Genomic DNA, 13,938 nt, shown 5'->3' with positions numbered 1-13,938 from the left:
TTTTTATTGGCGAATTTCTCATTTTTTAAATCTTAGGGAGGTTAGGCCTCAAATCTTGTTGATTCCATATAGGATAGCCTAATCCAAGTTTAGCATAAAGTCCATATTTGAATTTCTTCTCCATTTGGGATGATGGGCCTCCAACCATGGACATACAATTTCTTATATTAACTCTACCACCCTTTTGCAAAAATATTATGAACTATATCGAATGAACTATGTAGCAAGTGCCTTACTAGTGGATTGTAATTTTAATGCAATATTATAGATTGCATCATCCACCTAACCATACAGACTAGAATCAAATCCCAAACATTATCAAATGTTACTACTTGTCTAGACTGAAGAAGTGTTTTTTCATTACTTGGTCTTTTTTGTGATGATTGTCATTGTCCTTTCTAACATATGCAACCTTGTTACATTGAACCCCACCTTTTCTACAATCATCCTTATATTAATTTGTATATAATTTCTTATCGGCTAACCCTTGCACCTCCTTTAGGTGCAAGCGCTAGTTATAATTTAGGTGCAAGTGCTAGTTATAATTGAGTCCATTCTCGTTATAGCGAAGCTCCCCTTCATGCTCCAAGTTGGTAAACTAACATACACATTTTTCTTCTTGTTGATTTACCAAAAATGGAAATGTAGAAATGAAGGGAATGACAGTTTGAGGAAAAGACAAAAGTTCAAGCTGATGAGAGAATATCTTAAAAAGGTGCTTTGGTATAGCGGGAGAGTAGTTTTACCTATCGATAAAGACAGTACGTTCCCGCGACTATCAGCCTAAGGGTACGAAGGGACAATAGGCACTATGTAGAGACACATGCCTACATCTCAAGTTGTATAGTGCTTACATTCAACTTTCTCTCCTATCCATATTAAATTTCTTATCGACAATATCTATTTTAGTATCCACTGCTACACTGATGTTTTACCCTAAATCTAAATCCTTGCACCTCCATATTCAATGGATATTTGAGAATGTTATAAAATCCATATTCAATGCATATTTGAGAATGTTATAAATATTTTAAGATTATACACTTAACTAATATCTAATACTCATGTAATATCAATTAAAATTTGACTAAAAAAATTATACAATTGAAACCTCATAAATTACAATCTAAGATTAAATAAATACCTCCAACTTGCCTATTATTATTTTTATGATGAATAACTTACTATTAAACAATTAGATAATAAAAATAAATATCGAAAATGATTGAATGATGAATAAAAAGTTCATCTAATTTTTGTATGTTTAATACAATAAGAAATGCAACTATTAAAACTTAGCTTGAAATTCGAAAAGGATACAAAGTTTCTATATTCTCTATTGAGGTTTCCTCCTTCAATCCAATCAATCACTTGGAGTCAAATTATATTTATCCAAATGACAAAATATGTTAAAAATACGTCGAACCCTTTGATCACGCAACCCGGAAAGAGAGGAGCCCCTGAACAGTATTTTTCAGCAGGAGACATCATTTGGACCATTTTTACGATCCCCTTTCACATTCAGCGGGAATCCTGACACTGAAGATTGTTTTTATAGGCATGTGCGTATAAAAATGTCTGAATATCTTGATATCTCTGCTACACCTAAAGATGCCTGCCTTGGCTTCACACACGGCCCACAAGAAGCCCATCATCATCCGAGCACGACATTTAATCCCGCCTTCAACGCCCCCACTGAGCGAATCACGGCCGTGGAAATTCTCCAGCCTGTTAAATTCCAGTCCCTTCTCTGCAATTGTTGTTGCGTAATCTCATTGGCTGTCCCGGACTGCGACAAATACGAAAAAATAATGTCGCCATTGCGTCCCTCCCAAGAAAAAGAGATTACCCACCTTCGAGGTGAAGGAGGGGGGAAACAGAATGGGAGGAAGCGAATGAGTAGAGATTTTACACAGAATAGTTATTGCGGGTACACCGAAAACAAGTGGAAGTGGGCGTTTGCCATATCACCTTCAGTTGAGGTCAGACCAAACAGCTCATTTGGTTTTCAATCCAACCGCTTTCCCCGCAAAAAAATCTTTGCCCACCGCACGACATTACATTTCCCTCCCACATCTAATCAATGGCATCTTTACGCTTTTGCCTTTTTTTAACTCTCTCTTCCCCTGGTGCATCTCTGCCCGCCTGTACTGCTTCTGTTACGCCTCATTTTTCTGTCGCCGTTCGCAGAAATTACAGGCACTTAGAGGGATTTATCGGTAAGGGATTTGGATCCCTTGTCTGTATGGGTTTTGGATCTTTAATTAGGGATTTATTGTTGAGGGTTTGGATTCCTTCTCTGTGAGGGTTTTCGATCTGTAATTGGGAGTTTATTGTTTGAGGATTCTGGATCCCTATTCTTTGAAGGCTGGTCAAGCGTGGTGTGATTACGGCTGTTGTAAATCATGTCGAGGAAGCGAGTGGTGGTCGGCGCACTGGTACCCCATGGTGTGGACACCAAGCATGCGAGCCTCATGCAGGATTATGTTCTACTTCAAGATGTAAGTTTCTTCGAACCCTCGCTTTTGCATTTTCTGCTTTGATTTGTCTGGATCAGGTTTTGGTGGGATGTTTTAGCTTTGGGGTTTGATTCAGAGATTTAAGGGTTTGTTTCTTGTTAAAACTCCAGGAGTTTGCCGCGTTGAAGGATCGGACGCAGTCAGCTAAGATCAGAAAAGCGACTCTGATAGCAGAAGTCAGGTTAGAAATGGGAACCCCGTGTTTAAATTCTTCCTGGTTTGTTTGCAGTTAGGGTTTCCTTTGGTGGATTTAGAAATCTGCGGTAAACCGCGGATCGATTTTATGTTAGGGTTATCTTTAGCTAATTGTGAAATGTGCCGTAAACATGAGATCTATTTGCAGGTAGGGTTAGCTTTTATGGGTTGTGGACACTGCTCTGAAATTTACTGCTAGAATGTGGTAATAAAGTAATGAGAGTCAGGTTTTTTAATTTATTATTGCCATTGTTGTTCAGATTCTTGAGAAGAAGACTGAAGAAGCTGAAAGCAACTCCTTCCGTTCCCAGATATAACGAGACTGCTTCCGTCATTGGACAGCTAACGGGTTGTAGCGAAAAACCTAGATCCGGAGCTCCTGTGCCACAATCAATTATTATGACGCATAAGAATGTAAGAGATTTTGACTCAAAAACTGCGCAATGCCTGGTTTTAATGGGTAGGGAATAATTTTCGATAAATGTTTTCTTTATTTCTGATATGTGCAGAATGTGTTGAATTCAACTAAAGTTCCTCCATCTTGGGAGCAATTCAGGACTAATAGTACAGATCAAAATGCAGAGCAGAAGCCATTCAATGGCAATGTTGGATTGGTTAGTGCTCTCAAGACATCTGCTTTTGGAAATAGACCCAATATGCTTGTGACAGCAATCCCAGAGAAGAGGAAAATTTCATGGCAAGATCAGATTTCTCTTGAGTGTAAATGAAGATGTTCATGGATTTCCAACTATGTTGTATAATTGGTTTTGTCTCTAACATTTTTCTGCATGCCTGCCAAAGTGGTTAGTTTGTGAGAAATCGTCTGCAATGTAATACAAACTCTGCATGCAAAGGCTGTTTGCAGAGGTAATAGGCTCTTGGATCTTCAATGTATATGCTCATTGCTTCTATTGATTTGACTTTATTCTAGAGCAATGCTCATTCAAATTTAGAATTTTGAATATAAATAGAATTTTATGTTGATAGCACAATTGAGTTTCTACGATTACGCTGCTGTCTTTGGTGAAGGAAAGGTACCATACATTTTAACAAAGTATATTCAAATTTAAGGTACCATAAATTGAGTTTATCTTTGGTGAAGGAAAGGTACCATACATTTTAACAAAATATATTCAAGTTTTTATCTTTTTTGACTAGAATGGGTCTGAATGAATTGGGAATAAATACATAATCACTTGCGCCAGCTAAAATGTGCAGTCATATCTTGAAATTGAAATTATAAGAAATTTTCATCACCAAAACAACCGTCTGAACTGATTTTGAAATTTTATTTAGACTGTTGAGAACTCTAAAATTGTTTCAATATAATTGTTAAATTCATGCATTTGCTGACATATTGAGGACTTTTAAAGCTTGTTTCGAAAACTGCTTTTAAATTTAGAGGTTTTAATATATCTTCTACGAAGCATTGCTGAACAAACTGTAAAAGCACCCATCTGTTTTGAGCGGTCATTGTGTGTGCTTGATGATTGCTTTCATCTACTTTCTGGGTTCAGTGCCCATTCCTGTTTAAAAGTTTGCGATTTCCACTGTTTTCTGAGTTCTATGTGTGGATTAATTGGCATATCAAGAAACTCGCCTACAGCAAATTTGCCCATCTACACCAATGTAGCGTTGTGTGTATTTGCTGAAGGTATCCAGGTTTAGCAGCCTTATTACAAACTACAGTAATGTTGGAGGGTCTGGATTTTGCAGAGGCATTGGCTGTAATTTTAACTTGATCTCCTGATTTCGAAATTTATGTACTTGCGGAATGTTTGAACTGGTGGAGAGAGGAGCTTAAAAAAGTTAATGAATGGATAAATTATACTAGGTTAGCTAAATATATTAGCAACAGAAGCAGTCCAAGGATATGCAACATTTTATTTGAAGTCATCATCTGCATCGACATTAATCTGTTGCCTTTTTTCAGACCCTAGATTTACACTTCACTATATTTGTAAACTAAACTAATAATGAGTGCTTGCCATTTTGCCTCGTTGTTTTACAGCTAGTTTTCTTCTAACTAGAAAGGAACCGCTACTCTAGGTTGGGGTCCCATGGGCACCTACTGACTTAAAAATATTGTCACATGAATTTTATATTGAATCCTCTTTAAAAAAAATTAGCTCCTGAATCTATATCTCTCATAAATTTTAAAAATAAATAGATTATTTCATTCTTAATGGGAAGTTGAATTTTTGACAAATTTCAGCCCCACCCCATTTTCACCTCTTTAAATTGAGAGGGCTAAAAAGTAGAGGCTCCTATTTTATTGGAAAAGATTCCAAATAAACTTTTAGGCAGGGGTCCCATGAGGGGGGCTTGGGCTCTATTTTTAAGAGAATAGAGGTCCTATGAATTATTTTTGGGGGGCTAGAGGATTATTTAGAATTTTTTCCTCCAAAATAGGAGCCTCTATTTTTTAGTCCTCTTAAATTGAGCAGGTGAAAAAGAGGTGGGGCTGGAAACAGCCCACCAGTTTAGGGAAAAGTTATGCCACATGGCAAGTTGTGTTCATTCTTTCTCATTAATAACAAAATTTTTACTTTTAAAAAATATTTTAAAATTTAAAAATCTTGTCAACTTACACAAATTTAGGAGCTGAAATTTTTAAGCCACAATGCATGGGACCTCTCACTTTTAAACATTCCTAAAAACTCTCAGCGACCACCCGCTCTATTTTGAAGGAAGCCCCCCTCCATGGGACCCCAGCCTTAGCCCCCGTTAAATTGTTGTCATGAGGTCACCCTATGAATTTTATCAGGTTTCCACAATCCATTTTAACAGCATGATTTGTTTTTGGATTCGATTGTGTATATAATTTTTAGCATCAATGTTTCGGATCACACTTTGTGATCCATCATGAGGATGAGAGCAATGCAAGAATAAATTGGTAAAATATAGCCCAAGCCCCTCCCCAAATATATAGCCCAAGACACTCCACAAAAATAGAGTCCAATCCCTTCCCATGGGACCCCTACCTCAACAAACTAACACTTGGACCAAGCAAGGGTGTGCAAGGATATACGCGATAGGGAAATGGAGTGTATTGTTTAAAAGCTTTCTCAGTTGTATTTGATGGATGTGTTGTTAAGTACAATATAGTCCAGATTATTGTAAAATAAGTAGAATGTAATGATTACATTTGATAGCCATCTACATGGTGCAAGCTAAACTATATCAATGAGTCCCAAAATCCTTTTTAACTTGCACAGATTTCTGAATGTATGTTTGGATATTTTGCCCGCTGTGAGTAAATACAATGATGGTAGTCTTGTAAGTTTCTGCAAACACAGATTTTAGAATTTGTAATGATATTGTGGTAAAGAAGCAGGGGGGGAGAAGTTTTTTTTTGGTTTAGAACCACACCTTCCATTTGTAAGAAAACCAATTATTGCCCACAGAAGCTGCAGGGACTGTAGAGTGCAAATCTGCAACCAACAAATTGTAAACACGCAAAGATTTCTTCAGTCTACAATTATTTTGGGGCAGCTGTAATGCAAACTATAAGTTTCTATTTACAATTTAGAGATTTTAAATGTTAAAGGGAAGAATTACTGATTACCTTAATAGATTTTTTATTTTATTTTGGGTAACTACAATGGGAGTAGTGATTATCTGCAAGCAATGAAAACTATTACATATTTTAGAAGCTGTAAATGATATTGTCATAAAGAAGAAGCACGGAAGTAGAAGACAGTTATTTGTTTAACAACACACCTATTTGTAAGAAAACCAATTATTAGCAACACACCTATTTGCAAGAAAACCAATAATTAGCAACACACCTATTTGCAAGAAAACCAATTATCAGATGCATCTGTTCAATGGAAATCTGCCCACCAAGAATGTTAACCAGCAAAGATTTCTTGAGCTTACAATTATTTTTGGGCTCTAATGCAAAATAGAAGTTCCTGTTCACAATTTGAGATCTACAACATTAAGAGGAAGAAGAACTAATTATCATTAAGGGGCATTATGGGCTAGATTCGACCGTGTTTTCATATTTCAATTTTACAATTCTGTCTTGTAGTTGTTGTCTTATTAATGGAAATCATTGCAACTCATTAATCTTGTAAAATCATAATATAATACACAAATATGTTGTGCGCAATGCTTACCTCTATTCTAGAGCTTAAGCACACTTTGTCAAGAGTAGAGTCATCTCATTAGTGTAATACTCTAGAATTGACACATTGGCATTCTAAACCAATTTTGGTACATCAATCTTACAACATCGATTTCTTGATCAATTATTCATATTGTACTAGCCATTTCTAATTTTGATTGTCTTTACTTGATCAAAGTGTCAAATGCAAAAAACCCCTAATCTGCATTAATCACATACTTAATTTAATTCTTAAATATCGACTTAAATTGGCTAAAGTAACCTTCTTAAAAAATTAATTTAATTACAAGTGCCAACCCTTTAGTTTAATCACAAGTCCTAGCACTTTAATTAGATTAAAATCCACCCCTTTTAATCAATACACATGAAAATGAAATTAAATATATTGATTTAATTAAATATCCTCATCATAATTGTTAAAACTAATTATTTTTAATAATTAGAATATTAGATTATGAGGTCATATTTGAATAGATCAATATTCCTCTCTATTTCATCTCATTCAAGTCCATAAAAAATAGAAGACTCAATCTCTCCTCTAATTCGAACTGTTCATGAGGTTTAGTATTGATTGTTGATTGGGTCCAAGATTCTATACAAGAGACCCTTAGACTCTCATTTGGAGACGATGCAATTGAAGAGTATCAAATCACTGTTGGACTGAGCACTCAAGCATTTTGTATTCACAACTCCATTGCTTTCACATACTTTCACATATAGATTACAATGCATTCATTTATATTAATTTGCTTATCTTGTTCTTAGATAATCCTTATATCATCTAAATTAAATCATGTCTTTGCACATAACATCTCAAAAAATATAGATTAATCTTGCATTCACATTCATTCAAATCCTTTGTTCTAGTTTGGTCTAGTGACTAAACTTTCGATTCTATGAACGCATAATAAAATCCCGTCTAGTTAGAAGGCAACAGATTGCCTTGTGTAGTGAAATAACCCTGACGGGTTATTGCTTTCTCCAGCACCAAAAAATACTAAAACTTCAAAGGTTTGACATTTCGTCAAACAATTAGCAATCGAGCTCTGATACCATTGAGTGAACCTTACTAATAAGATACTAAGTAACAATACTAGAGAGTAGTTACTCATCAAATACATGAGACAAGGCTAACCCTTATGAATGACGAATTTGCAAGAGATATAGCACCCTTGTATTTTTTAACAATCAAATTGAAGAATAACAAAGTTTAAAAGAATTACAACTGAGCAATGAAGAACCTGGTAATCGGATAACAGGATTTGATTCAGACTCATCACCCAATGGACAGGATGTGGTCCCTTTGACAACGGTTGACAGATCAGAAAGTTGTTTGTCAGAGTTACTTCGTTTGTGGTTGAATTGCTGAAATCAATGAGGACGCCTGCAATTTCTGAGGGAGCAAGCAGCAGAGATTCCACAAACACGGATTTGCATTGATGATTCTGAAGCGGTATTTCCGTCTCTTAACCCTCAAGAATGGCCAAGCCTTGCCGTTCACTATAATCGCATCTCCGAAGTACTCCGGCTGGTATTCCTCAGACCGGCCTTTGAGCTGATAAAATCTGGAAGATTAGGAGAGCGCTGCAGACAATGTAATGCAATATGACTACCCGATATAGTGCGCCTTTTCTCCAATGTGGATGCCGGACTAGCTGATTCCCAATCAGTTCGGCTCTGTTCAAGCAACATGACCTGCTAATCCTCCAATGTGTGCTTATTCCCTTTCTAAGCTATCCGAGTTACAGTAGCTCATCTTCAATGATAACAATTTCACTGGCCGAATACCCGATTCCCTATCTAACTGTTCCAATTTGGTATCTCTAGATTTGTCTCTTAATTCACAGATTCATACCTAAACAGCTCGGCCATCTCGCCCGACTGCAACCTCGGTCTAAGTGGCAATCAAATATGACTCAGCTCCGGATATTGAAGGTGAGTATCAACAATATGAGCGGCCCGATTCTTTCATGGCTCGGCCAAATGCCATTAATCTGGTCTTCCAAAATTCTGCTAGACTTTGTGCAAATAATTTCGAATGTCTTCTATACAAACAGCTCCATATACGGAAATGCTAGCTGGAAGGGAAAACTTGGAAACTCGTTCATGCCTCCAATCTGCTCATACCGCGTCTTCCTCTATAGAAGGCTGAAGATATCGCCTTACTCCTCTTGCCACTTGAAATTATAATAAATTTCAAACCTTGCTATCAGTCTCTATTGAATCCTCGAATCCGATGTCAACCAATATCCTGCAATAATTTGTGAGGATGTTGATTTTTTCCACTCTTACTGATCCAAACAATAAACAGTGATGCATAAACCCTAAAGTTGGCCTTAAGCCACAAATGATCGCTCCGATGAAATGACTGAATGTCACCTCCAATCTGCAATAATTCAGAGGATATTTCACACCCTCAAAATTGCGTACCTATTGAGAGTTTTCGTTCTCAATGGCCAACTGAGACAATTGTAGAAACCCTAGGTTCCACAATGCACCTTTGATTGAATCACAATCTGAAAACAAGAGAGATAATACAACTGCTTGATTCGAATGGAACCCCGGGGTGCCTATTTATTCTTTTCCCTCCATCCTCTCCAGAGACTTCTAGAACTTTTTTGATCTTATCCCTCAAGTGACTTTTATTAAATATTTTCCAAGTCACTTTATTAAATACTAAAGTCACTTTATTAAATACAAGGTCATCTTTTAATATTTATTTATTTAATTAAAATAACTAATTAGTCGTCCTTGGACAACCATTAATTAAATTAATTAAATCGAACTGTCACCAGAAAATTGGGGACATGACAGTCCGCCCTTCCTGAAATTGCTTGTCCCCAAGCAATGGCTGAACCATGACCCAATCAGTCTGCCTGGATCCCAAATGTAAATCTGTGTATCATCCCAATTCGCATCATACTCCCATGGAGAAATCATCAATACCAGTAACTGAGAAACTGTACTCAACATCCAAACAACTGACACTTCTGATGAAATCATCTGAAAAGCAACTGTAGATGCCGGTAGAAGAAAACATTCTGCGGAACTCAAGCCAACTGAAACATCAACTCTATCAAAACTCAAGCCCCCGTCAGAATGACACTTGCACCCAACTGCACTGTAGATATGACAACAGCCATAGGTACCTGAATCATTGCCATCAAATCCAATCTCTGAAAAACTACTCCAGGTGTGTCGATGCTGCAGGCTGAGTAACTTGCTACTACCAATTTTATTTTCAAAAGATGGTGCCAATCTATCCCCTAATGGATGATAAGTAACTGGAGCCAATCTACATCTGAGTGAAATAAAATCTTCCATCTCTGTGTCAAAAGAGAAATGATGAGCGTACCCTACCGTATAATGCTGGTAAGATCCTCCAAATTCTGCTACTGGCTCTTCATCACTGAGCTGGGAATCAACAGATGGCTCCATTTTCTGACTCCGAGTGACTGTAGGCTGGATAGGATCCCGTGCATTCTGCTCAACAAACCTCTCCTCGAAATCCCTGTGAGGTAGCATAGTAGAAAGGACCCCTATAATCTTCTCAACCAATCTGCAAATAACACTAGTATCATGGATGAGAACACCTTCTGTCACTTTATACGGGTCCAAATGAACACATGCACTATCCAACAAATACTCCATGAACGGTTCAGTGCAGTAAAAATTATACGAGGAAACATCAACATACTCTCCTTTACACCACAATTGGTCCTCCTGTAAGGGTGGCATACTCAACTGTACCATACTATCAACTATCTGAGAAGAATCAACCTGGAGATTTGACTCTACCGGTATCCCAAACTCATTAAGACCAACTTCTTCCAAATCCTGAACATGTGTGTCAGTCTCAACAATAAGCTCCTCAAAAGCAACTGTAGGAGTGTACTTACCGTCATCTACCTTAGTAGTCAAATGAACTGGGTCTGGGGCTGGTTTTGTCCGCAAATGCTCCAACTCCACGGTCACCTTCTTCAACTGAAACTGCGACTTCTGTAGATCTCGCTGTGTGTCCTCTAACGCCTCAGTAGTTGCTATGAGCTCTTGGGAAAGCTCACTCACCTCCTCTTCATGATCCAAGAGTGCCTCATATGCTGTACTTCCCCACTCAACCAAGTGATCACGGTCGGCTACCAATCATAAATAATCCTGCTTCAAAATCCGAACAGCTTTACGCAAGGCATGAATCTCTGCCAAAGAAAAGTAACCACCGATGGACTCATCTGTCATAGAACCCCAACCAGTAACAGCCAACAACTGACGAGCAGTATCAAAATGCTCACAAGCGATAGCAATATCTCGCTCACTAACTTTCAATTGGCTAACCACATGATGGCTCTGGCTAGATTGTCTTCTATAAACTCCCTCTGACACATTGTCTGGAGGAATATCTTCAAAGATACTAGTCTCTGGATTATTGCCATCTATATTTTTCGAATCAACTTCAAAACTCGTATCAACATCCAGAGTGTCAAAATCTGTAGTTCTGCTGTCAAGCTCTTCTGTACCTAAAGAATCTGTCAAAGAAGCTGAATCTTCAAAACTGTCCATTTCATCCTCCTGGATGTCATCAAGGTCAAAACGATCCTGGGACTCATCTGTACATGCTTCCAAATATGAAAAATCTTCAACACCCTTCAGCAAGAATGGTCGTCTACATATATAAACCAGACCCAATACCGGTGTATAAAAACTAATACCAACATCGGATGTTCTGCTGGCACAAGGAAAGACAACACCGTATACTCTGCTGATCAAATCCATGATAGCACTCAAACAAACATTGCTACTATTAAGTGCTCTCCAGTCAATTGAATTCCAAACGTTGTTGAAACATTCTTGAGTCCATATTCGTAAACAAGGAACAGCTGGTAACTCAAGCAAACTCCTTACCTGAGTAATGTGACCAATACCAACTAACTTCACATACCTGTCTGCCATTGTCCTTGTATCCTGGATGTGAATGCAAGATGAACTCGTAACATTATCAGCTACCATATATGATCCCTCTTCTGTCAAAAACTGAGTGCAAGATGAACTTAAGCTCAGCTCCATGTCGTGCTTATGCCTCTCCCAATCCTGTAATGCCAAAGTTGCTCGAGTGTCCTCAAGTTCGCAAGAAAGCTTGACAACTTCCTCCTCCTTCCTCCTCAAGGCATCTGAATAATCTTTGGTAAGGCTTAGAAGATGATCACGGTCTGATAGAAGATGCAAATAGCTCAACTTCGTCGTTCCCATTCCTTCACCAATTGCATGTAAGTCACAGCAAGAAGAATTCGCCTGAACTCCCTTATGTCTTCCTTGTAACTGAATCATCTGGATGTGCTCTTCTAACATCTCCCGCATCCTGTCATGATGAGATAAAGAAGCCACAATACTATCTTTGCTCACCTTCAGCTGGCTGGACAAATCATGTGAAGTACTGCCATTCTCATCCTCATGTGATGAAGCATCTAACTGAGCCTGGTACTCTCTCTCAGCAAAATCATGAATGCTCGATGTCTGCTCATTTCCACCAGGTATCTCATTATCATGAACAATGACATCTTCATCATCATCTGAACTCACTTCGCTGTAATCATTGCTTGTCGGAACCAAACTACCTTGAGTACATGAGACATCACCTTCGAGAAACTCGTATTCAACTGTCTCAACTTGAGTGTCAAGTTGACAGTTACTATCCATCAGCGTAATGTCCTTCACCGCTTCTTCCTGTGACCGAACTGAAGCCTCTGACTGGTTGCACACTTGTTTCTCGAACTCCTCATTAAGGTTCCTAGTAGCATCTCTCATTGTGTCTGTCAACGCTTTGTGAGAAGATTTGTCAAAACGAAATCCTGTTGATTTATTCACCTTAGCTGGGTCGGACAGCCTGTCAAGCATACGGTGGTGTTTAACCAACAGTTCAGACATGTTATGTTTGATTTTTCTGAGCTCATCCTGAATACCTGAATAGTCCTCCTTTCCACAATTCCGACTCTGAATACTGCGTCTATTACTTGTCCTAGATTGTGTCCTCGGAGACTTTGTGTTGTACCTGTCCATCTTGGTTGAAGTAGAGTGCTGATCACTCATGTAAGTCGGTTCTCACCCCACAGGATGGCAAGAAAACTGCTCTGATACCACTGAAATAACCCTGACGAGTTATTGCTTTCTCCAGCACCAAAAAATACTAAAACTTCAAAGGTTTGACATTTCGTCAAACAATTAGCAATCGAGCTCTGATACCATTGAGTGAACCTTACTAATAAGATACTAAGTAACAATACTAGAGAGTAGTTACTCATCAAATACATGAGACAAGGCTAACCCTTATGAATGACGAATTTGCAAGAGATATAGCACCCTTGTATTTTTTAACAATCAAATTGAAGAATAACAAAGTTTAAAAGAATTACAGCTGAGCAATGAAGAACCTGGTAATCGGATAACAGGATTTGATTCAGAGTCATCACCCAATGGACAAGATGTGGTCCCTTTGACAACGGTTGACAGATCAAAAAGTTGTTTGTCAGAGTTACTTCGTTTGTGGTTGAATTGCTGAAATCAATGAGGACGCCTGCAATTTCTGAGGGAGCAAGCAGCAGAGATTCCACAAACACGGATTTGCATTGATGATTCTGAAGCGGTATTTCCGTCTCTTAACCCTCAAGAATGGCCAAGCCTTGCCGTTCACTATAATCGCATCTCCGAAGTACTCCGGCTGGTATTCCTCAGACCGGCCCTTGAGTTGATAAAATCTGGAAGATTAGGAGAGCGCTGCAGACAATGTAATGCAATATGACTACCCGATATAGTGCGCCTTTTCTCCAATGTGGATGCTGGACTAGCTGATTCCCAATCAGTTCGGCTCTGTTCAAGCAACATGACCTGCTAATCCTCCAATGTGTGCTTATTCCCTTTCTAAGCTATCCGAGTTACAGTAGCTCATCTTCAATGATAACAATTTCACTGGCCGAATACCCGATTCCCTATCTAACTGTTCCAATTTGGTATCTCTAGATTTGTCTCTTAATTCACAGATTCATACCTAAACAGCTCGGCCATCTCGCCCGACTGCAACCTCGGTCTAAGTGGCAATCAAAT

At 38.2% G+C, this 13,938-nt stretch overlaps 1 protein-coding gene across 1 annotated transcript; it reads left to right on the top strand.

Moving 5' to 3' along the window:
- Positions 1-1,463: 1,463 nt before the first annotated feature.
- Positions 1,464-3,706, top strand: LOC149532777 (uncharacterized). The gene is made up of 4 exons (XM_089805439.1): positions 1,464-2,501; positions 2,630-2,700; positions 2,975-3,128; positions 3,224-3,706. Exons 1-4 carry the CDS (start codon positions 2,406-2,408, stop codon positions 3,440-3,442), a joined length of 540 nt encoding a protein of 179 aa, XP_089661565.1. The 5' UTR covers positions 1,464-2,405; the 3' UTR covers positions 3,443-3,706.
- Positions 3,707-13,938: the final 10,232 nt, after the last annotated feature.

The sequence above is a fragment of the Cupressus sempervirens genome, chromosome 10 (genome assembly GCF_028749045.1).
Source record: "Cupressus sempervirens isolate cs-2001-9-10 chromosome 10, ASM2874904v1, whole genome shotgun sequence".
NCBI lineage: Eukaryota > Viridiplantae > Streptophyta > Pinopsida > Cupressales > Cupressaceae > Cupressus > Cupressus sempervirens.
The sequence above is the reverse complement of the archived record's forward strand: the minus strand, read 5'-3'. Positions and strand labels throughout refer to the sequence as shown.

Bases quoted from the DNA above. Each gene is read 5' to 3' on its own strand.
- LOC149532777 (XM_089805439.1), top strand. From the start codon at position 2,406: ATGTCGAGGAAGCGAGTGGTGGTCGGCGCACTGGTACCCCATGGTGTG. The intron at 2,502-2,629 runs GTAAGTTTCTTC...TTAAAACTCCAG, and splicing joins ATTATGTTCTACTTCAAGAT to GAGTTTGCCGCGTTGAAGGA. The intron at 2,701-2,974 runs GTTAGAAATGGG...ATTGTTGTTCAG, and splicing joins ACTCTGATAGCAGAAGTCAG to ATTCTTGAGAAGAAGACTGA.